We start from the raw sequence: 22,881 nt of genomic DNA, 5'->3' as shown, positions 1-22,881 counted from the left end.
ATTTTAAGATTTTTGACTTCTTCTCGAGAACCACTGGGCCAATTTTAACCAAACTTGACACGTAGCATCATTGGATGAAGTGGATTCAAGTTTACTCATATGAAAAGATACATTCTCTTTTAAGGGGATATACTTGGTCTAGTAATCATGGTGTCATATTGTAACTTTTGAATTTACCGGGGTTACGTTAATACAAAAATCACAATATGACAATGGACACCCTTGGGGGTTTGGTGGGGACACAATAGGAGGTCAAATTTTAACATAGTGATGCATAGGAAAAGAATTTGAAAATCTTCTTCCAAAGCAAAGCAGGCCATTATTTTTCATATTAATATGGAAGATCCCCAGGTAGGGTAGAATCAAGTCTGTTCAATTCAATACCCCAGGGGATAAAGGGAGGGACCTAAATAGGAGATCAAAGTTAAACATGGTACAATATATGGGATTTTTTTTTTTAAAAACTCGTCTGAAGAATGATGGCAAAACATGATACACTGTAAGTCATAATTATGTGAACATATCCTTAGATAGTATATATTCAAGTAGTTTTCAAATCATGGGACCAGGATTGGGTAGGGCATGGGAGATTGGAGATTAAATTTTGTCATGGGAAAACATGGGAAAAACTTTAAAAATCTTAAAAAAAAAAAAAACAGACTGCCATGATGATACACATCAGTATGGATGCATCCAAAGGTAGGGTAAATTTAAGTTTGTTCAAATCATGCCCCCCGGGGGGGGGGGGGGGGCTCAATAGGTGATCATATTTAAGCATATTACATTTAATATATAGGGAAGAAAAGTCTTTAACATTTTTTTCCTAAAGAAAAGCAAGGGCTTTAGTTTTTCATATCAATATGGAAGCATCCTCGAGTGGGAAAAATTCATTTTTTTTCAAATGATACCCCCACTTTCCGCCACGAGAAGGCGGTAGGGTGATTGAAATTTTACAAGGAAATATTGGGAACATTTTTTAAGTAGTAAAGCCACAGTAAATCATATTTATATGCAAACAGTCTTAAGTTGAGTGGATTTTTTAAAATTTAAATTATGGACCCCGGGGGGGGGGTAGAATTGGAATCAAATTTTACGTAATGCAAGTGTACCGAAAAAAATCATTATAAAAATCTGTTTGTACAGAACATTCATGTTAGTCATATCGCATGATTTGAAAGCCCCCTAAGGTTGTGTGGATTCAAATTTGGTTTTAAAATATTTCCTTTAGGCTAGTTACGGACCACTACAGTAGGTGTCAAAATTATTCATGGGAATAAAAAGAGAAAACGATCTTTTTAAAAATCTCCCTCTGAAGAGCGGCAGGACCGAGGTGACTCAGGTGAGCTCTGCGCCCCTTCCCCCTCCTTGGAAAATGATGCTACGTCCCTGCGACGATAAGATCATCCCCTTACTCCGCGACTCTAGAGCTTATCGTTCATACCACTGTAACCCTTGAATAGTGTTTTAAGAAGACCAAGAAACAGCTTACTTATTCACATATTCAGAGTTCCATATACCACGTTATTTGCTGTATTTTATTAATGTGCTGATATGAAGTGGTCTGAAAATATAACCTAACATTTAGGAAAGTAAATTGCCAATTATAAATAATTTCTATGCACTTTTTACATTTCGGGCACAAAATAATGTGTTGTAAACCATTAAAAAGCTTAAACAACAAACTACGTACTGGTATCTGGAACCTCCTCTTTCTGTATATAAATCCTATGTTTGTTTGTGACAATATTTGGATCCCCTCCCCTAAGAAAAGAAGGGAGACTAAGATTGATGCATAAAGATACATATGTATCAACAATTCCAGAGAGCATCGTGGAATTGCAAATCTTAAATGCGTTCCAAACACTATTATTGCTTTCCAAAAGTTGCTACATGTAGCAGTTAACTGAACTAAAAACAAAGCGATTAAAAGTATAAAGCCCCCTCTTCCTTTGAATAAAACCCGCATAACATTTCTACCATGAACTTTCATAGGAGAGACACAGTACTAACTGGAGATCAAACAGAACAAAGGAAATAAAATTGAGAAAATTATGTGCAAGCGAAAAAAATCCGAGCGAACGAGATAGTATCCTTTGTGAACGACATAATTATTTTTTTCAAGAAATGAGAAAAATATCTTCTACATGTGACAATCGAAAATTCTTGATATCATAATTCAGTTTCTTGATATATAGAAAAAAAATACTAGATTTCAAAAATCATTTGTTTATATCCAGAAATTAGAATTCTAATACCTGTATCAAAAAAATTCTATTCGTATTATAAGAAAACCGGAATTCGGCTAGATTATTTTAAAATCGATTTTTTTTAAATCAAAAATTCAAAATAATGCTGTTCAGGTACGTAAAAAAATGAACCCCGTTCTCGCAGGTGAAGTTGTATAAAAATTTATGGACGATCAAAGTTTTACATAGGAATATATAGGATATGATTGGTCATATTGATAAGGAAGCATCCTCAGGTGGTGTAGATTCATGTTTGTTCAATTCATGACCTCTGGGGGTAGGGTGGGGCCACAATGAAAGTTCAAACTTGTAGGAAAAAAGGTCACAGTTAGTCAAAGAAATATGTAAGCATCCTTAGTCAGTGTAGATTAATTTTTGTTCAGATCATGCCCCCCCCCCCCCCCTGTTTTAGGGGTAGGTCGGGACCACTTATGCATTTTAGCTTTTCAATACTAATCTGATTTTTGCTTTTTTCCTAGCCACAATGCTCAGGTGAGCGATGTGGCCCATGGGCCTCTTGTTTTCGGTTTTTTTGTTTTATTTTTTTATATTACATAATTTAAAATTTATAGTTACAGTAATGAGATTGAGGAGGAAGATAACCAGTTTGGCAGTTTATTTTCAAATCTGAATTCAATATTTCTTGTGTGTGTGTTTGTGTGTGTGTGTGTGTATGGGGGGTTGAGTAGTAGATTGAGGTTTTCAAAAGAAGACCTTACTTGTCATTAGAACCATATTTTAAAGGCATGTATGTAAATGTGCAGTGTTTATTTTGAAGTTAAAATTCTGTGCACTGATTTATACAATGAACATTGGGGGTTAAGGCTTTCTGCCCCATCTTTACTCATGTTGAATTGAGTATAGGATCGGGAAACATTCCAGAAAGCATTAAGTAAAGTTGGCTCTATCTGCTTTACTGATATTTTCTGATATTAAACAATCCAATATTTTTTTGCTATAAGAAAATTATTTTCTGGGACCAAAAATCGATTTTTAGGTCACATGAGACATTCAGTTGACCTATTGCTATCTGTTGGGGCCAGAGGGGTGGGTCTAAAACCACTAAAATGAAAGCAATCTTTAAGACCCTTTTTTTTTACCTTAAGCCATCAAGCAGTTAAACTGTTGGCATAATTGTAATCAGTATATTAAACCCACTACCGATGTATTGAAATTTAAAACCCCAGGATCAGGGGTACTAGAGTTAGGTTGGGCCTCTATTGATTATTTAGTAAAAATGCAGACATTCTTTAAAAAGTTTCTCTCCCTCTGTATACTTAGCAGAAAAACTAAGTGCATGGTTATGATGAGCAATGGTGCCTCTACCAAAATTGTGAAATTCATGGTCCCTGGGTCAGGGGTTCTGGTATTAAGTTGGGGCTCTGTTGTTTATATAGAGAAAAATGAATTAATTCTTTGAAATCTTCTTTTTTGCTCCTGGGCGTTTACCAGATAAACTAAGTACATAGATATGATGAACAAGGATGCCTTTTAAAATTGTGAACTCCATGGCCCCGGGGTCAGAGGTCCTGGTTGTTAGGGTGGGTCTCTAATTAATGATTACATAGTGAAAATATTTGAAAGAAACTTCTCTTTTCCTTGGTTTTCCGCAGATAACTATGTACTAAACTTACGACGAGCAAGGATGTTTTTTTAAAATTATGAAATTCATAGCCCTTGGATATGGGGTTCTGGTGTTTGGATGATAATCTATTGACTTTTAAGTGAAAATATATTGCTTCTTTGAAAATCATCTTCTCTGTCCCTTGGTATTAAATTTCATGGCCTCTGGGTCAGTGGCTCTGTTGTAAGAGCAGGCCCCTGTTTATATAGTGAAGATACATGAATTCTTTGAAAATCTTCTCTGTTCCTAGGTATTTAGCAGATAAACTAAGTGCATAGTTATGGTGAATGAGGGTGCCTCTTCCAAATTGTGAAATTCATGGTACCTAGGTCAGGGTCCTGGTGTTAGGGTGTGCCTCTATTGATTATATTGTGAAAATGTTTTTGAAAATCCTCTTTTGTACTCCTGGGGATCTAGGAGGAAAAAAAAGAGTACAAAATTGTGATAAGCAAGGATATTTTTTTATTTTTTACCAGGAATTGGTGAAATTTTGGACCGCTGGGTCTCGTGTTCTGGTGCAAGGCAGGGCTCTATTGATCTTGTGGTGAAATTTGTATTTAACTGATAGAACTTATTCCCCTTTGCTATTCACCTATGGTAATTAATCAATGTAAATAATTTATCCGATCGGTCAATTAAATAAAAAAACTTTTAACGTATAACACAAAGGTACTTTCACAGTTTTTAATGATAAAATAGACTTGTAAATAAGTAAAATCCATTTCCAAAAGATGAAAAACACCTATTTCATGGTGGTGATGGTGGGGTCCACGTTTTCTAGGGAGGAGGGTTCCAAAGTCATTTTTTATTTGCTTCAGTGTATACTTTTAGTAACTCTGCAAATTCCGGGGGGGGGGGGGGGGGTTCCGGACCCCCCCCCCCCTCAAGATCCGCGCATGCTGCTGATAATGGCAATTGGGAATGTATTAGCACTGACAAGTTAATAAATCTATCTTATGATTTGTTACCGAGCACTACACTATTTCGTTGATCCCTGGTTATCCTATTTCTCTTGATAATGGGTAACATATCTTCATCTATCAGTTTTGTTTTATTATATATTTCTATGGGCCCTTTACAGTGTTGTATTATACTTAGGTGACCTTTAAGGCCCTTGGGCCTCTTGTTTGTTCATCATTTGATTCTTGTGGCGAGGCAATAGATTCTGTGGTTAGTACATTAATTTACTCTGACCTTTCAGAAAATTCTGATAAGAATAGGAAAGGAACTCTCTGGAAATAGGTCACCCAATAATACAAGCCAAATAAAAAGTGGAATGGTATAAACAACACACAACAATAAAATTCAATTTTCTTTTTTAAAATTTATTTAAAACATGAAATTGTGAGGTAATAATGATAACAAATTTCATTGGACAAGTTTTGAACACATAGCAAAAAATAAATTAATATTTAAAAGTACAATAAACAAAAGGGCCAAATATAATTGTTACATTGTCAAATTCATGATTTTATAAAAATATATTTCCACATAATTATATTTCAATAAAAAGGACTAGAGAGACCTGATATTGAACCATAACACTGTGATGATTTCAGAGAAACACCAACAGAAATTGAACCATTAAAAATATCTTTCATCCAAACGAAAAGCAAAAGAAATCTTCAAATGATTTAAAAGAAAATCTCAACATATAAAACAAAATTGGTTGTAGACAATTAAAATCTCTCCATAAAATGATTATATCTCATAAAATCATTATATCTTTGCTGAAGTTCAAAAATTTGAGAATTTGGCAAGTTAAGCATTCATTGCAGAATTCAAGCATCAAACTGTATTCTACCTATACCTTCATTTTTTTTTTTTTTTTAATTTACCAATTTTCAAACTCTCTCTTTGTTAAACATTGCAATGAATTAAGTATCATTAACCTAGTAATTTCTTAAGAGAATTCCGCTTTGTTTTAAAATAAAATAAAACTTTTAATGAAACCAAGACTGATCTTTACAAAGCATCATGACATTGCTTTTCTTGGCCAGATTTGTAGTTTCAATCTTCGAGGTCTAATCACATATTCTGCAACAATCCTTAGACTGTATTCAGGTGTCACATTTTGGTCCCTGCTATCTTTTGTGCATTATATCTGGATTCTTGATCGACAATGCATTTACTGTCTGGAACTCGGTGTCCATCTCACCCAGACTTCACCTGTGTCTACTCACTTATCACACAAAAACTACTCTTCAACAAATCCTACAAAATGTCCTAAGGTCAAACTTCTTCAAGACCGAGGATTTGTTGTGAGGTGTTTGGTTTCTACAAGAGGTGTACACACAACAGAGTCCAGGGATTCTTGAGAGTCCTGTAATGACTGTAGATATTTGACTCGGTGTTTCTCTACAGCTGGACCCCAATCATCTGCATGATGGACCAACTTCTTGATTCGCTATAGAACAAGAAAATAATGTTTTGATTCATTATGGTCACTTAGAAAATGTAGAAACATAAACCGCAATTAAAATGCTATTTTTAAACTTTGAAGGATAATGAATATGAGCTTTTAAAACACCCTTCCTCCTTTAAAAAAAGTATATGATGCTGAAAATTAATATATTTTTCATTACAAGTAAAGATTGCTGAAAATGGATGCTGTGCAATCCAAGGAGGAAAAATATATTAAAGTCCCCAAATAATTTTTAATGCCTCTAAACAATTCTCTAATGTGGATATTCTTTAAAATTATATGGAAACCTATGACAGTTTGTTACGATTTTATTGTATCATTAGATCTTTCATGAATCTCTCTCACATGGAAAAACACTAAAGGCACACAGAAATATTAAATTTCCCTATTGCAAAGATATCAATCAAGCATTAAGTGTTAAAACTGATAAGTTTTAAAAATAGTACACTTACTTGAAATAAATTGCCTTTCTCTCCCAGAATTGCGATTAGTGCACATACTGGAACAGGCACCAGAGAGACAAGTCCAAGCATCCAACCAAACACAATAGCTCCATCTGGGTATTCATAATCTCCGTAGGTCACCGGGCTTAACTGGGTCACACTGAACAACCATATAAACTGTGTAAAGAGAACAAATATGCAAAAATTATGTTTTGATTTAAGTAATACTTGGGATACTATAAAATTTAGCTATTATGAACAAGGTGTCTATAGAGCAGAAATTCTACAAAAGTTGAAAATGCAGAAAAGTGACAAATTCAAATCCAAACTAGAACTGGCCAAAAGGGACAAATACCCCCCGCTGGGTTTTTCAGAGGTGCCAAATCACTAATATTTTATGGATCTAAGAGGTGTTCACAATTTAGAGTGAAAAAATAATTGCTCATTATATTTTTTTTGATGAATGAAACCAAGGAACAACCTAATAAAACATCAATACCAATACATTGTAATTACATTGTTTTTTAAAACATTGAAAAAATAAATTGCAACTATCTGTCATCTTTTTGAGACATGACATTCTGCAAATTGATTGTTGAAAAAAAAATCAATTAATTACAAAATCAAATTAATCTTGATAACTTTATATCAAATTCATTTTAAAAATAAAAGGCTGGTCATCCAGTAACTATGTACTATGACAGACAATAAATTACAATTAAGAGAATTAAGAACAGAGCTGATCTTTAAATTCCCAGGAGATATAGATAACACATGCTTGATCAGAGATGCCCTAACAACTTCCCACACTGAACTCATTAATTTATCTCTAACTGGATGATGTCCACTCATTACTCCCAAGGGACAAATGGATTTACACTATCTGTTGTGTAATGTAAAAATTGTTTTTAATACATGGTGATTTTTTTTGTTTTAATGAATAGTTTTAAGCTGTAGTTCACATTTTTGTACAGATGTTCTAGATATGTCTCAAACCTTAGAAATAAACCCAAAATGACTAAGTCAATAAAAATAAAAAAAAAACCCTGTAAAATGCAGAAAAATTATCAAATAATGTTGAAAATACCAGGTGCACATCTTCATATGGTAAATAATGAGTGTACAAAATTTCATACAATTCTATGAAATAGTCTTTGAGAAAAGGTCAGGACAAAACCACATAATACAAGAGGCCCAAGGGCCTTAACGGTCACCTGAGTATAATACAACAATTTAGAGGATCCATAGAGTATAAAATGAACTGAAAGGTGAAGCTTTGTTGCCCAAAAGCAAGAAAAATAGGGTGATCAGGATCAACAAAATAATTATTCACTGATAGTTTATGAATTAGGTTCTAATCTGTTCCCCATTTATCACTATCACTATACAGTGTATTAAAAACCTATCAGTGCTTCTGTACTATTTTAATTTCTTGCTCAAATCTCTTACATTGGCCTCTCTCGGTCTTTGATGAACATTTAATAAGACAAGTTATTTTTGTTCCATTTTTATTTATCTATTACTTTCAAGTCAGTCTATCTGATCATTAAAACTATGAAAATACTTTTTGTATTATACAATAAAAATTCTTGCTTAATTCTCTTATTCTATTAACCTTTCAAGTACATTGTTTACAGTGATTAATTATCAAAAGTAAATGGCAAAGGGGAATAACTCCTCTCAGTAGAATACAAATTAATAGAGCCCTGGCCAGGACTAGAACACTTGAACAAATGGTCCAGATGTTCAAAATCTGGTAAAAATACCCTTCCTTATTAAAACTTTTAATCTTTTTGCTTCTGATATGCCCAAGTGCAGAGAAAATTTTTAAAGAAATAATGCAGTTTTACTTCAGATTCACTATATTATCAATAGAGCCCCCCCCCCCCCCCCCCACCAAGAAACACTAGAGTCTCTCACCCTGGGACCAGAAGTTTGCTAATCATAAGTAATCACTTTGTTTATCTGCTTAACACTAAGGGGCAGACAGGATTATTTAATAGAATTAATGCATGTTCACTATATTATCAAGAGCCCCACCCTTACACCAGCACATCTGACCCGGGTCATGCAATTCACTACTCTGGAAGAAGCACTCTTGCTCATCATAACTATATACTTAGCTTCTTTGCTTTTTAACCAGAAGCAGAAAAGAATATTTTCAAAGAAATTTTGCTTTTTCACTATATAATCAATAGAGCCCCCCCCCCCAAACCTTTTCACTAGAACCCTTGACCCTGGGACCATGAAATTCACAATTTTGGAAGAGGCATCCCTGTGTATCATAACAATGTATTTAGTTTATTTAAATAGTACCCAGGGGCAGAGAAGAAGATTTTCGAAGAAAAAAATCACCTTCACTATAGGATCTATAATAGCCCCACCCTAGAACCAGAACCCCTGTCCCTGGGGCCATGAATTTCACAATTTTGGAAGAGGCATCATTGCTTATCATAACAATGTACTCAGTTTGTTTCAAAAATACCCAGGAGCAGAGAAGAAGATTTTTAAAGCATTAATGCATTTTCACTATATAATAAATAGAGCCCGGCCCTAACATCAGAACCCCTGATCCAAGGGTTATGAAAATCACTATTTTGGAAGAGTCACCCTTCCTAATATCATAACTATGTATTTAATTAGTTTCAATAATACCCAGGAGAAGAGAAGAAGATTTTCAAAGAAATAATGCACATTCACTATATGATCTGTATAGCCCCGCCCTAGCACCAGATCCCCTAACCCTGGGGCCATGAATTTCACAATTTTGGTAGAGTCACCCTTGCTTATCATAACTACATATTTGATTTGTTTCAATAATACCCAGGAGTAGAGAAGAAGATTTTCAAAGAAATAATGCACTTTCACTATATGATCTATATAACCCCGCCCTAGCACCAGAACCCCTGACCCTGGGGCTATGAATTTCACAATTTTGGTAGAGTCACCCTTGCTTATCATAACTATGTATTCAATTTGTTTCAATAATACCCAGGTGTAGAGAAGAAGATTTTCAAAGAAATAATGCACTTTCACTATATGATCTATATAGCCCCCCCCCCCCCCCAGCACCAGAACCCCTGACCCTGGGGCCATGAATTTCACAATTTTGGTAGAGTCACTCTTGCTTATCATAACTATGTATTTAATTTGTTTCAAAAATACCCAGGAGTAGAGAAGAAGATTTTCAAAGAAATAATGCACTTTCATTATATGATCTGTATAGCCCCACCCTAGCACCAGAACCCCTGACCCTGGGGCCATGAATTTCACAATTTTGGTAGAGGGCTCAATGCTTATTACAATCATGCCAACAGTTTGACTGCTTCATGTCCAGGAGTAAAGAAGAAGATTTTTAAAGATTGCATTAATTTTGGTGGTTTTAGCACCACCCCTCAGGCCCCAGGGGGGCAGGGACCATGATATTCACAAATTTTGTTCCCCTTCTCACATAGATGCCATATGCTATAATTGGCTGAAATTGGTTCAGCGGTTTCAGAGAAGAAGCTGAAAATGTTCAAATGTTAACACACGACGCACGACGACGGACGAAAACAGATAGCAATAGGTCACCTGAGTGACTCAGGTGACCTAAAAATGCAAAAAACACCTGTAAAATGCAGAAAAATTATTCAATCATGATGAAAATACCAAGTGCACACCTTCATATAATGAATAATAAGTGTAGAAATTTTCAGACGAATCTATGCAAAAGTTTCCGAGAAACGCTCTGGACAAAATCTGGTCTACAGACAGACGGACATGGTGATTCCAATATACCCCCCCTAAACTTCGTTTGCGGGGGGTATAATGATGAATTCATTCAAAATAGTTCACATAGTTTATAATTCTGTACGGATCATTCAAGATCAATTAAAGTCATCAGATAGGTTAATCTAAGAAAATAACTACTGGAAGAACTGTAAAAAAGTTATCTCAATGTTCATTGTCCTACAAATGACTAAAACTTACAGTGATAGTTAGGGGTGTGATGAATTTCCAGCAAATCTTCCACCAGATACCAGGCTGATATCCAATCATGAGTTCAATATCCTTGTAGAATCTGTCAGCACCTTCACAGGGGAAAGAGAAAAACTTAACTCAATTTACTGCTATTACTCATATGGTAGATAACTTTCTTTTTGCACAAAGAGCAACAGCAGCACAACTTAATGCTGTTATTCTTTTTTTTTTATATCAAACTGGAAAAAGAATGAGAAAAAGAGATCAAATTTTGTGATATTTTCCCATCTCATTCTTTTTAAATCTTATAATTATTAAAATATTATACTTCCATAAAACTTACCATAGATCCAGGCAATGACAACACATTCAGTTAGTGAGAGCAACATCAGAGAGAATGTGGCACAGTACCAGTCCATGATCTGAAGCACATAGATTCCTCCCTGTTGGAAAAAAAAATCACACTGTATGTAACATTCAGAAAAGACGAAGTGGATAAAGAAATTTTATTATTTTAATTGAATTTTTATTCACAAAACCCAACTGTTTTTCCCGAACATATTTTCTTGAAAAATTGACTTCAAATCTCTAAACATGTGCAATACATGTCCATTCAAAATACCAGTAATAATAATAAAAAAAATCAGCATTTTACTTTGGTTGTGGTATTTGTTTTTACTCTATTAAGAACAAATTTTTTATTCTGCCTGGAAAACCAGATCTCTAAACAGTTCACTCACCTCCATGATGCATGGGATACCCAGAAGGAATTCGATGAAGCAGAAGAAAGCTGTGAAGAGAACTTTCCTGTTCTTCAACAGATGTGGGAACTCATCAACAAAGGCACTTGTCATGGTTTCAAACATTCCAAACTAAAAAAATCGGAAGAAAAATGACAGCACAGGGATCAAAGACTAATGAAGGTCTGCAATAAGAATGATATGTCATTCTTTGGAAGAATTCAGGAAACTTTATTGATTTTTTTTTTTTTGAAGTTCTTTAACATAGAAAGAAAAGTGTTTATGAAGTAAAAGGCGCACTATTTAAATTATAATGTATCCTGAATACTTTTAAGTTCTTAAACAAGCCACAACGAAGATGATTCAAACACATGCATTTGGGATGACGAAGACTGTAGTATTTAATGGTATAGAAGCCACCAAACAGTGCCCTGGTACTGAGAATCTACAGAGCTCTGAAACTCAACAGCCAGTCTATTGATTCTCACACCAAGACAATGCCTGGTAGCTTCAAGTGTCATTACTTCCTTCGTAATTCTGTTAATTTCTTAAGAAAATTGAATATTTTTATTTAATCATGTATGGTAAATCCCCATTGGATTCAGTATTCTTGTTATAATTCTCCTATACTGCATCCATTGGGTATAAACTCTTTTGTAACAAGAAATGAGATTTATTTATTACAATAATTTGAACATATTAAGATGAATGATACAAAGGAAATAAATACGTAATGCAGGGCCTTTATAAAGTTGGAATGTATTGATCCTAGAAGAATTATTTGAAATGTTATATATGCTGGTAGGGTTAATGGTCAAAATTTTGTATCCTGCCTATGGAAAAGCAAGAGACATATGAATTTTTATATGTTTTAATACATTTTTTTTTAATGACTTTTTATATGTTTGAAAATATTCTAAATACCTGAAAATGCTTTTGCTTGTTTACAATATTTACAAAGACCTTGCATGTTTATGTTTTCATAACAGATATACATGTGTATGAATCATAAAAACATTGTGAGAGGTAAAGTTCACAAGCTGTTTTACTTGAAGAAAGAGATTCAAAATATATTTAATATTTACAATCTAATCATTTGATACTTTAGTTATTGAAAAGATTTCTTGTGAACTTTGTGCTTAATTAAACCTACAACAAAATGAAATCTGTTATAACAGTTATGCCCAATATGCATGGGCTTACTAACAATTCTAACACCCCCCCCCCCCCTCACTAAATAATTCTGGTTTTCAAAAACAATTTACACGAACTTAATCGAGTAAGGTGGACTGGACCAAAATTTTCATGATTTCCATGGGTATTTTAATATCTTCATTTCCACTACTCAAAAATGATTTTAAAATACTGTTTTATTTCTTTTAGTGAAAATAATGCATTTCCCCTGCTCATGCATATTGGGCAAAATAAAAATAGGGCAGCTGATTCAGTACATATTAAGTTTGCTATTTATATCACAGTGGACCAGGGTTACCGTGGTGATACAAGGATGAGTTGATCACATGGTCTTCCTGCAACCACATTTGACCACAATCCTGGACAAAAAAGAAACATAGCAGACAAGGTTTCTCATTAAATCTCTTTACCCCAAATAGACCTACAACCCCATTCCCCTTTCCCCTCCAAATTAAGATGGAAGTGTAAATGGATCAAATTTGCCCAAATATGCATTAAAATGAATAAATTGTACAACAACGTTATCTTTTTTTCCAAACCCATCACTTTGCTTTCATAATTCCTCCCTCCCCCCCCCCCCCCCCCCCAGCATCATTTCTTTGTAGGTATAATTCAATTTCCAATATATGCCACCAACCCCCACCCCTTCCCATTCTTTTTAAACATCAGAAGCAACTATGTAAATTTATGCAAGTTACAATCAAGGCACACCTAACCCTTCCAATGATTCTTAGAATAAAACAATTTATTATCAAAATTAAAACAATAACAACTGTACATCAACAGTCCCGCAAACAAACTCAGAACAAAGACTCTCTCTTGCAGAACTTTGCATTCATATTTGATATACAACACAGTACCATCTCTTATTCAAGCTCACTCGTTCACAGAACTTCTCTCTCAGAGGTATGTAAAAGATGTGTAAATATGTCGAGTCTCGAAACACAAGTGAAGAATAACTGATATTTGTCAAATTAAAGTGAAATTTAACAACTAAGTGACAGATTAAAGGTCAACACAAAATATTAGTTCTGCAGTTTTGTTCAACATTTTGTTAATTGGTTAGTACTAACACTTATTACTATAATATTGTTGAATAATTTGCTTCTATTTAAAAATAGATCCTCAGTCCATTAATATTAAGTGCACTACAACTTTTGAAATATTGTACACATTCTTTCACACACCTTCATTTTCTACAGGAATTTATCAACATTCTCTCACACGAAAAAAATCTAAAAGTTTACCTGTGCACCTTGCTACTGCAAGAATACCTCTAGATAATAAAGATTGTTCATTATGCAACAGATCTAAAAACTCAGCAATATGGTCTCTAAATTAAATATAAAAAATACCAAATCATAAAGTTGGAAAATTTAGGAGTTACTTCCCTTTTACTGTGTCACATTCATCTTGAGACCATATTCATGAGTAAAACAGTAATTTCTATTTTAATTTTTCATTTTAATTTTAAAATCAATTACAATGTATGAATATTAAATACTGACAATATGGATGAAAAATGAATGAAGGATGCAAAAAATCTGCTTTGATAAGCAGCCCAACACCATGGAAAAAGATGTACCGAATACATGAAAATTGCAAATCAGCTGTGCAATTGTCTTGATAGACTTTGAAAACTATTGTTTATAAGACATAGTAAATTAACCATATAAAACAAAATTTAAGCAAAATAAATAAAGGATTTAATCTTTATTAAAAAGATTATGAGGACTTGTGGAAAGCAGATTTAAAAATTCTGAATCTCATTTTTGAATCATTCAGCTGCAAATCAACCAATCAGCATTCTACAGCTGAAGTTTCATAATCATAAAATATTATTAATCCAAATACAAAATTACTTTAATTTTTGAAAGCAATTTTCATCACAATACAATTGATCTTTGATTTGCACAACCATTTAACTATTTCTTTTCCCTTTCTGTAAAAACTTTCACAGCTGATTTTTTTCATTGTTAGCCATTAAGATAGTCTGTGTCCATTGAAACATAAGACTATACACTTCCATGAACACAGATTTCATTGGATCATGATTTAATGACACACACTTCCATTTTATACAATAATGAAACCATTTTTTCTCATTTCAAGCCATTTTAAAACCTTTAAAATTGTTCTCGTATAAAAAAAAGCCTACTTAAATTAAGCACATTTTTTTAAATAACGTATTGGATTTGCTCTATTATATATATTTATACATATCAAAACTTTGATTTAAATGTCAGTGGAAAACTTTTTTCCCCAAATGATGTTCATTATTGAGAAGTATGTGTCATCACTTCCAAGAGGTGTCAATTTTTAGTCGACATGCACTAAAACAATTTCTTACCTGACTGTCCAAACCAATGGTGAATAACATCAGAAAAAACAGGACAGCCCACAGAGGGGAGATGGGGAGTTTGGACACAGCTTCTGGGTAGGCCACAAAGGTCAAACCAGGCCCTGAAAGTTATAGGCGAGAATTTTTAGTCATCAATCTACATGCATATATCAATTTTTACAGACTCATTGGTTATATTGTAAATTAAATCACTGGTTGTTCAAATATTGAATATTAAAGTTATTAATATTTATTAGAATTATCTGATACAAACATCGCAAATATCTTTTTTTTCCCCCTAAGTTTCTTCATGCATTTATTACTCCTCAAAAATATTTTCTTCCTCCTTTTAAAAATTGTCTACTCAGCAAAAAGTTGTTGTTTTGTAAAATATGACGTATATATATCTTCCTTAAATGATATATATCACTGATAACAATGGCTCACTTGTAAGTTGTTACTCTTGAATGTAACGTACTTCCCATTTCACATTTACAAAAATAAATACAACTTCCTCACAAACAAAAAAATGCAATCAAGCAATTTCGCATTAACATTTCAACGTCTTTGATGACATCAATAATATACCTACCCTGGGTTACAACTTTATCGATGTCAACACCCGTCTCGTAAGACATGAACCCCAGGACAGAAAAAATGACCAAACCAGCAAACACGCTGGTGCCGCAGTTAATAAGGGGGACAATCATGGCGTCACGGTAACAGTTGTTGTTGAATTTGTTGAAACTGGCCATTGTGATAAGACCTCCCCAGGCCATTCCAACTGAGTAGAAAATCTGGACTGCAGCATCTCCCCATACCTAAATGAATCAGAAAGTTTTCAATTGTTTTGTTTTGTTTTTCATTCTAAAGGAACTCATTAACAAGTCAATTAATTTACATAAACACAACCTTTAAATTAAGACCCCCCCCCCCCCCCCCCAAATTAATATTCATTAAAAAAACAAAGTTTTTTGGAAATTCTATTATGTATTTCTTTTATTGATAATTTTCCTTGTTTAATATAAACTAGAACTGTCCAAAAGGGACAAATACCCCCCGCTGGGTTTTTCAGAGAAGGTACCAAATCACTAATGTTTTCTAGATGTGAGAGGTGTTCACAATTTGCTTAAACATTTAGAGTGAAAATTTTATTACTCATTATATTTTTTTTTAATGAATGAAACTAAGATGTAGCCTAATAAAACATCAATACTAGTAATTACAGTGTTTTTTATTACATTGAAAAAAATAGTTTGCAACTATCTGTCATCTTTGTGAGACATGACACTCCGCAAATTGATTGTTGAAAAAAAAATATCATAATTAATTATACAAAATCAAATTGATCTTAATACCTTTATATCAAACTCATTTTAAAAATAAAAGGCTGGTTCCAGTAACTATGTATTTTGACAGACATAAATTACAATTAAGAGACTTAGACAACAGAGATTTTTATTTCTTTCTGCCCAATTCCCAGGAGATATAGATAAGACCTGCTTGATCAGAGATGCCCTAACAGCTTCCCACACTGAACTCATTAATTAATCTTTAACTGGATGCATGTCCACTCATTACTCCCAGGGGACAAATGGATAATTTACACTATCTGCTGTGTAATGTAAAAACTGTTTTTAATACTTTGTGATTTTTTTTTAGTTCTTAGACTAATGAGTAGTTTTAAGCTGTAGTTCACATTTTTGTACAGATGTTCTAGATTCTATGTCTCAAACCTTAGACATGAACCCAAAATGACTAAGTCAATAAAAATGAAAAAAAAAAAACACCTGTAAAATGCAGAAAAATTATCAAATAATGTTGAAAATACCGGGTGCACATCTTCATATGGTAAATAATAAGTGTACAAATTTTCATACAAATCTATGTAATAGTCTCTGGGAACAGATTCGGACAAAACCACATAATAAAAATGAAAAAAACACCTGTAAAATGCAAAAAAATTATCCAATCATGATGAAAATACCAGGTGCACACCTTCATATGGCAAAGAATAAGTGTACAAATTTTCAGACAAATCCTTGCAACAGTTTTCAAGAAATGGTCCGGACAAAATCTCATCTACAGACAGACGGACAGACAGACCGACAAGCTGATTCCAATATACCCCCCCCTAAACTTCGTTTGCGGGGGGTATAAAAAAAATTCTTCTAAGACTTGTTAAAAAAAATTACTTCAAAAGAAATACATACCTTGAAGGTTGCCAATTTTTCCCATTCTGGAACCAGATAAAAGTATATTCCAGCTCCAGCACCAGGCAAAGTTACCCCACGGATAAAGAGAATTATTAGAACTAGATAGGGGAATGTAGCCGTAACGTAAACCACCTGAAAATGATGAAGACATATAATGTTTTGTGCATTCAATACATGATTTTATATGAATTACTTCATCTTCCATGATAAATATTTCATATTTCTTAAAAATGTTATGCAATATCATCCGCATACAATGAGTGTGTCTTGAATATTTATTCATATCTCATTTTGATGTGCTTGATATTAAGTAAATGAAGCACACACCCTTCCAGAGGACTTAACTCCCTTGCACAAACACAGAAACACGACAATCCAAGCCAGGGCTAGACAGATGAGGAGTTCCCAGCGAATAGTGCCCAAGTCCTCAATTCCTTTTGTGATTTGTAACACTTCATTCCTGAAATAATTCAAATTTTTCTCAAATACAAAATAACAAATGAATATATTAATTTTGTACTTAGTAAGAAAATTGTGTCACAATAGATTTAGTTTTAGACTTCCCCAATCATTTTTTTTTATCATTAACTTATCAGATTAAAACAAATTCTTACTGCCAAAACTCCTCACTAGCTGTGACCTTGTGATCTGATAGCGAGGTATTCTTTATTATGTCAAAGTCTGTGATGTTTACGTCAGTCGCATTGTATCCATCAAGTGTCCCATTCATAGTCGCATTGGGCAAAATACTTTCACCCCGGATATAACAGTTGTCGGTGTTCCATTTATTATCGCATGTACTCCATGGCAAAACAGCCTTGAAGGAGTGGTAGAGGAAATATATCGTCCAGGTTATGATGATGTTGTAGTAAACACAAACAATGCCCGAGATAATGACCATACCATAGCCCACACCTGCAAAACATAAAAGTAAACAACAATGAATGCAATATTGCTTTTAATATTTAATTAAATAAAAGAACAAGGTTCACTTTGGGTCTTTTTTGGCCCTGTGAATTTCAGAAAAACTGAAGCTGCTTGGTTTTAGCTGACAATGCATTAAATATCATTTAGACCTTTGGTGACTGCGTATCTATCAAAAATGACGTAATTTTCTGGCTAGTCAATGCATTATGACGTCATGAAATGCATCATTTTCCTCATATCCTGAAAAATTCCACAAAAACAGCCAATTTTTAAAGGTATTTTTCGATATTTAATATAGAGCGCAACCTCTGATCTAAAATATGCAACTATTAAGTGATAGAACTATTTCTGAGAATTACAAAACATGTTTTATTTTTTAGATCAGAGGGTGCACTCATATTATTTCTCTTCTGTGAAAGTACTCAAATATACTTGTTTTCCTTAAAATTCAAGAACATTGCAATTTCATGAAGCCTGTTTTCCAAGACCTTGGCTTTAAGGAGAAAATATTTAATAGGAAATGAAAGTCTCTACTTTATCTTGATGTTTAAAATGGAACATAAAGTGTTAGTCAATAAATCGGTATATCTACAGGGCCATTATATGCATAAAGTGAACCTAGCTCTTTCAAGACCTTCTTATGATATGTAATGTTTAATTTCATGAACTTTTCATCCTTACATATATAATGCTAACATACTTCAGCCATTTTTCATATTCAGCTCTAACATATATGACAGAATTTTTTTTCATTTTCTCCTTAAAGTTCAAGAAACACATTAAAGTAAATGTAGATTAATTAATTTCTTGTCATTTTTATCCTTCTGTCATATCAGGAAAAAAACTCATTTATTTACTTAAAAGCAGTAATTAATTAAACAACTTCACTAGAAACTTAATTCTTTCATCAAGAAGAAAAGAAAAATTATAAAATATACATGCATCAATGCATATTGATAAATTATATGTGTATTGATTTTTTTTTAGCTGCATGTCTATGTTAAAAGCTAAAAAAAAATATCAAAGTAGTAGTTTTAGCTATACTCATTAATTCTTCCACTACATTTTATGGCTTTGTGTATTTTATCAATATCTATTTGCGTAATTTCTTCATTTATTTTCAAGTACGCAGCGCATTGATTCAATATGTTGTGATGTACTTTAGAAATAATAACCCTCAGCTACCATCGATTGCCTCCACAGGAATTTCTAGAAAGAACAGAGCCAAAATCAATAGAAAAGACTTGTTTGTAAGCCATGTTTTCTTTCCGTACATACATAATCTGTTCTTGACCCTTTTTCCTCTCAACAAAGAAAAAAAAAACATACACATAATTCCTGCTCTCTGTGTGAAACGTAATCCATGATTGTAAAAGTTGTAAAAGCTTTATTAATTCAGGTTTGTGTTTAAATATCTAAATAAATAAAAGTTACAGAAAATTCTGAAAATCTTCAGAGCCCAATGTTTGCTTTTTTATTATTCCTGGGCTTGTTTCCACTGACCTTTACATAACAGTATTTACTAACACACAATCTTGCTGCTCCCTGATGGCTATTGGATAATTCCAATGGCAGGTGTTATGCAAGGGCAGCAGTTTACTAGTAATGCTATAATTAATCCCCCCCCTGATGAGGGAGCAGGCAAGTCAGATGGACAAGGAGAACACATCTCCCACTGATAATACAACAAGGAAACCTAACAAAGCATTACATACCAAGCTTGTAAAAGTACTAGGAGTGGAGCAAGGGGGGTCATTAGGAGCAAGTAAATATTTGATAAATAAATAATAAAGACCAGTTCTTAGATAAGGTTTTCATCACTTTTCAAAGGTGGAAAGCTGCCAACACATGGAACCAATTCATTGGCTTCTAACATTATTTTTTTCTGATCTTCCTATCTAAAGATCAACTGAATACCATGTTATGGTATGTGGGGGCTTGCCTTTTTGATATCTAATTGCCTTACACACATACAGAACTTTTTTTTAAAGCCAAGTATGAATTGAATAAAACTTTTGATGCTCTGAAAGGACATGACCCAATCAATCGCATGATTCGCACCTTGACTAAATCTCTGAATGAATTTAAAGGAATGCTTGGTACAATACTACACTAACAGTTCATGAAACTTTACCTTTAAATAATGGGGAAATTTTCCACACGGTAATAGGGCTCAAGCTGGCAAACTGACCATAGCTGATCTCCAGGAAGAACAAAGGAATTCCACATAAAATCAAGAAAATCACATATGGGATCAAAAATGCACCTGTTAAAAAATAAATAAATAAATAAGTAAAAATTAAGGTTGGAAAACAATCCAAGTAATTTTTTTTTTGATTTTCAAGTACATTGTAAATTAATTGATCAAAAAAGAAGAAGAAATCATTGATTCTTCACCCCCCCAAAAAAAACCCATACCTCCTCCACTTTGGTAACACAGGTAAGGAAACCTCCAAATGTTTCCAAGTCCCACAGCAAACCCCACACAGGACAAAAGGAAGTCCAGTCTACCTGACCAGTTTCCTCGACCGACATTTTCATCCCCGCTCTCAAGGCTACTTTGACTACTTCCAGCAGAAGACGATTCACTATCGTCCAAGGCTTTCTGTAAATTAATTCAAAATGTTAAATTTTGCCCTTTTTTGCAGCTTTATGTATGTGGTGAATACGGAAAAATGTATCCAAAAAAAAGGGGGGGGGGTCACTGTTCAAAACCCAAAATTGGTACATAATTTATTCGTTTCAGTTTTTGTTGCTTTTCTTACTTTTTCAAAATTATTTTTTCTTTTGGTTTACATCTTCTCTATCCTACAAACTCTTTAGATACATGCATAAAAGATTTTTTTTTCATGAATACCTTTCATCAAATCAACGTTTCAATCAAGGAAGTTTAAAATTAAAATATTGACAACTCATTCATTTCCTTGTCACGCTACTTTTACAATACAATTTGAATTTCAAACCAATCAAATATTTCAAAAATATTTGCTTTTTTTTCACTGTTGATGCCTAAATATAAATTATTATAATGAGCGCACTCTTCGTGTGCATGAACAAGGCGCCAATCGATAACTCATCACTTGATGTATAACTCTGATTCAGAGAGAAAATAAGAAAATTCACGAACCTCTTTTTCCCTCACATATTCCTCGTCAACAGTAAAATCACCTTTTTTCTCTGTTTTATTCATTTTGTTACGTGTAATCTAAAATAAGAACAATTCAATGAGCGGTATAGACCATGTGTTACAACAACGTGTTCTTTCCCGCTCGACGGTTTCAGCTTTTCTGAAATCAATTGTGCAGAACAGCATATCTTATTTCATTCTCGGAAAAATTTCCTCTACGTCACAACCTCTTCCGTAAAGGGAAACACGTGTTATGTGTGAAACGCTTCGGAATAGTTCAAATAAAACTATTAATAATATATTTTTTGGCAATATATCAGTACCACTCCTTTTAAATATTCGAATAGTGTATTGTGTAATACTTATAACATGCATAATTGGTATTTAAATGCATACTCACAGATACGTATGTATACACACACAGTTAGTATTATGAGCAAGTTCAAAAGTTAATCTCATTCAGCCGAGTCAAGCTGGAATTAAGATTTTTACATCCGTTCTTGTCTTCCTATGGCATTTAATTGTCATTGGATTAAAAATAATTATGTAACACAAACAGATACATGTAAATATTGACTTTTCCATTCTTCTTAGAAAATTTCGCACGACCTTCAAAGAAATAGAGTAGAAAAAGATTAATAAATGTGAGAGTTTCCCTGGCTGCTTATAAAACAGGACCGTAGGAAGAATTTCAGTTTTTTGTTGTTTTTTTTTTTTTTTGTTTTGTATTTTTTTTTTAGGGGGGAGGGCACATTTTTCAGTTTTGGTGGGCACTATATACCAAGCAAAAATTCCTTGAAATCAAAAAGGAAAAATAAGGTTATCAATCGTATTTCAATATATTGAGTGGGCATGTCCATGAAGTTGTTTTGTTATATATATATATATATATATATATATATATATATATATATATATATATATATATATATATATATATATATATATATATATATATATATATATATATATATTAGTATATATCTATATATACATGTATATTGCACAAACAGTCCAGTTTCTTAATTTATTTTTCTTAAGAATAGTCTTTTGCTGTATTAGGATATAAATTTTAATTTGAAGACTAGTTGCCCCTCCCTCGTTTCTTTATGTTGCAGTGAGGGTTTTGGACTTTAGGATCCCCCTTTATTTTGCTTGTCCCCCCCCCCTTTTCACATACACACACAAATGAAATAGATTTTTCGAGTTAGGTGAGTTTTATTTCTTATGTTATTAATTATAATTTTTCTTGTCAAACTTTTTTTTCAGTTTAATTCAAAAACGATGCTTTGGTAGGTGTCTGTCACCCATTCCACCGTTAGGGCTGTACAGTTATACTGTATTTATGACGATACCGAACATTCTTATTTTTTCTCTCATTTCCAGCTGTCTGATCGACTAAATTAAACATAGGTCACACGATTAAATTAAAATAAAATGCATATTGAACCCCCTCCAATAAATAAATAATTTCAAAAATTCAATGCATGATGTTGCTTGAAATGGAAATAATTTTCTGTACATCAACAAAGTGATGACATTACATTAGTTGACTTCTGAATGTATCTATATGTAAATGATCCAGTCAATTTATTGAAAATAGTGGCCTAACGTCAAACTAATTGTAACAGAAAT

The 22,881-nt window shown here is 33.2% G+C and overlaps 1 protein-coding gene across 1 annotated transcript; it reads right to left on the bottom strand.

Moving 5' to 3' along the window:
- Positions 1-5,262: 5,262 nt before the first annotated feature.
- Positions 5,263-21,335, bottom strand: LOC133191935 (sodium- and chloride-dependent glycine transporter 1-like). The gene is made up of 13 exons (XM_061327704.1): positions 21,247-21,335; positions 20,538-20,724; positions 20,254-20,385; positions 17,807-18,107; positions 17,520-17,652; positions 17,190-17,324; positions 15,569-15,797; positions 14,986-15,098; positions 11,442-11,573; positions 11,045-11,144; positions 10,711-10,811; positions 6,748-6,915; positions 5,263-6,277 (listed from the first exon to the last, which is right to left on the bottom strand). Exons 1-13 carry the CDS (start codon positions 21,307-21,309, stop codon positions 6,113-6,115), a joined length of 1,959 nt encoding a protein of 652 aa, XP_061183688.1. The 5' UTR covers positions 21,310-21,335; the 3' UTR covers positions 5,263-6,112.
- Between the last annotated feature and the right edge of the window lie 1,546 nt (positions 21,336-22,881).

The sequence above is a fragment of the Saccostrea echinata genome, unplaced genomic scaffold, assembly GCF_033153115.1.
Source record: "Saccostrea echinata isolate AGI-Se365-2 ecotype Australia unplaced genomic scaffold, CSIRO_AGI_Sech_v1 ptg000025l, whole genome shotgun sequence".
Taxonomy (NCBI): Eukaryota; Metazoa; Mollusca; class Bivalvia; order Ostreida; family Ostreidae; genus Saccostrea; species Saccostrea echinata.
Note: the sequence above shows the minus strand (reverse complement) of the source record. Positions and strands in the feature narration are given on the sequence as shown.